At 44.4% G+C, this 2,500-nt stretch overlaps 1 protein-coding gene across 3 annotated transcripts in view; it reads right to left on the bottom strand.

The window, feature by feature from the left end:
* Nucleotides 1-2,500, bottom strand: part of LOC112240948 (CUGBP Elav-like family member 3) — a 71,089-nt gene that overhangs the window by 13,474 nt on the left and 55,115 nt on the right. For all 3 annotated transcript variants that reach the window (XM_042307870.1, XM_042307861.1, XM_042307865.1), the window contains exons 5-6: nucleotides 2,069-2,117; nucleotides 1,225-1,433 (exon numbers count right to left, since the gene is read on the bottom strand). In XM_042307870.1, the coding sequence (XP_042163804.1) occupies nucleotides 1,225-1,433; nucleotides 2,069-2,117 (258 nt within the window). The remainder of the gene's footprint in view (nucleotides 1-1,224; nucleotides 1,434-2,068; nucleotides 2,118-2,500) is intronic.

Here is a 2,500-nt window from a genome sequence, read left to right on the forward strand (position 1 = left end):
GGAAACACACACCGGTCTTTAAGTTAAACACATGGATTTACTGAATTACCCCATACTGGGAATACAATCAACCAAGATTGGGTGCACTGTTTTGAAACGCGTATTTATGTTGAAAGGTAAATAAAGTTCCTGTCAAACCGTTTACAGAGACAGGACATGTTCTATACTGTTACTGTACAGAATACATTCACTTTCCACATAACAATGAGAGAGGGAGAGGTAGGATGACTTGTCTGTGACTTACAGAGGGAGAGGTAGGATGACTTGTCTGTGACTTACAGAGGGAGAGGTAGGATGACTTGTCTGTGACTTACAGAGGGAGAGGTAGGATGACTTGTCTGTGACTTACAGAGGGAGAGGTAGGATGACTTGTCTGTGACTTACAGAGGGAGAGGTAGGAGGACTTGTCTGTGACTTACAGAGGGAGAGGTAGGATGACTTGTCTGTGACTTACAGAGGGAGAGGTAGGAGGACTTGTCTGTGACTTACAGATGGAGAGGTTGGATGACTTGTCTGTGACTTACAGAGGGAGAGGTAGGATGACTTGTCTGTGACTTACAGAGGGAGAGGTAGGAGGACTTGTCTGTGACTTACAGAGGGAGAGGTAGGAGGACTTGTCTGTGACTTACAGAGGGAGAGGTAGGAGGACTTGTCTGTGACTTACAGAGGGAGAGGTAGGAGGACTTGTATATGACTTACAGATGGAGAGGTAGGAGGACTTGTCTGTGACTTACAGAGGGAGAGGTAGGAGGACTTGTCTGTGACTTACAGAGGGAGAGGTAGGAGGACTTGTCTGTGACTTACAGAGGGAGAGGTAGGATGACTTGTATATGACATACAGAGGGAGAGGTAGGAAGACTTGTCTGTGACTTACAGAGGGAGAGGTAGGAGGACTTGTCTGTGACTTACAGAGGGAGAGGTAGGATGACTTGTCTGTGACTTACAGAGGGAGAGGTAGGATGACTTGTCTGTGACTTACAGAGGGAGAGGTAGGATGACTTGTCTGTGACTTACAGAGGGAGAGGTAGGAGGACTTGTCTGTGACTTACAGAGGGAGAGGTAGGAGGACTTGTCTGTGACTTACAGAGGGAGAGGTAGGAGGACTTGTCTGTGACTTACAGAGGGAGAGGTAGGAGGACTTGTCTGTGACTTACAGAGGGAGAGGTAGGAGGACTTGTCTGTGACTTACAGAGGGAGAGGTAGGAGGACTTGTCTGTGACTTACAGGCAGTGTGCGGCTCCCATGCAGGGTGCTAATGGCAGCCTGAGCTTCAGCATGTCCCTGGTACTTCACAAACGCACAACCTTTACTGGTGCCGTCTGGCCCCCGTAGTACAGTACACTCGTCTATAGTGCCAAAGGGCTCAAACAGCCTCTTGACGTCTTCATCACTCTGCTGTTTACCCAGCATGCCCACAAACAACTTCCTGTCTTCTGGAAGAGGGGCACACCAGGAGGAGAGGGGGAGGAGGGAGAGAGGGAGGAAGGGAAGAGAGGGAGGAGAAAAGGAGAGGAGTTAGATAGCTTTGATACTAGAGTTAGATACTTCTCCTACATACTCAGTTCATAAAACATATCATGGTGCTCTCATTGAATCTCATTCTGTTCTAGCAGGCCAGTGATGGGAGAAAAAGACATGTTGCGATACTGCTACCAACCACCAGGGTGCAGTATAAACTTATACATTAGATATAGATTACATTTGGGAGTAGAGGAGCAACAGAGATCACAGTAGAGATCACTAAGAATGTAGGTGTGTGTCTTTGGGGCTTACTTTACAGTGCGTGTCAGCAGATACAGATTAACAGCAAGAGTTGCACTTGGGAGAAGGAGAGTCACATTGAAGACTTGACTCTCCAAATTCAATTAGTGAAAAATCCTCATCTAAATTTGTGGTTGACCTCAACCCTGCTGTAGATACAGATTGAAATGGGTAACTTCTGTAGAATTGGACAGGTGTGTCATTATAATGTAAGATGGCGTGTACTATAATTAGTGAAGAAGCGTGTTCATTTGTGTGTGAGGCAGGTGTGTGATGTGTGTGTGATGTGATGTGATGTGTGTCTTACCTCCTCTCCCCTCACTGTCGGCTGGTTTTACCTGGATGGGTCGGTTCATCTGGAATACAGACAAGAAGGAGATCAATACACATGATCAACATACAGTATGATCAACATATGATTAAGATACTGTATGATCAACATATAGTATGATCAATACACATGATCAACATACAGTATGATCAATACATGATCAACATACAGTATGATCAATACACATGGTCAACATACAGTATGATCAATACACATAATCAACATACAGTATGATCAACATATGATTAAGATACTGTATGATCAACATATAGTATGATCAATACACATGATCAACATACAGTATGATCAATACATGATCAACATACAGTATGATCAATACACATGATCAACATACAGTATGATCAATACATGATCAACATACAGTATGATCAATACACATGATCAACA

This window comes from Oncorhynchus tshawytscha, linkage group LG03 (genome assembly GCF_018296145.1).
Source record: "Oncorhynchus tshawytscha isolate Ot180627B linkage group LG03, Otsh_v2.0, whole genome shotgun sequence".
NCBI lineage: Eukaryota > Metazoa > Chordata > Actinopteri > Salmoniformes > Salmonidae > Oncorhynchus > Oncorhynchus tshawytscha.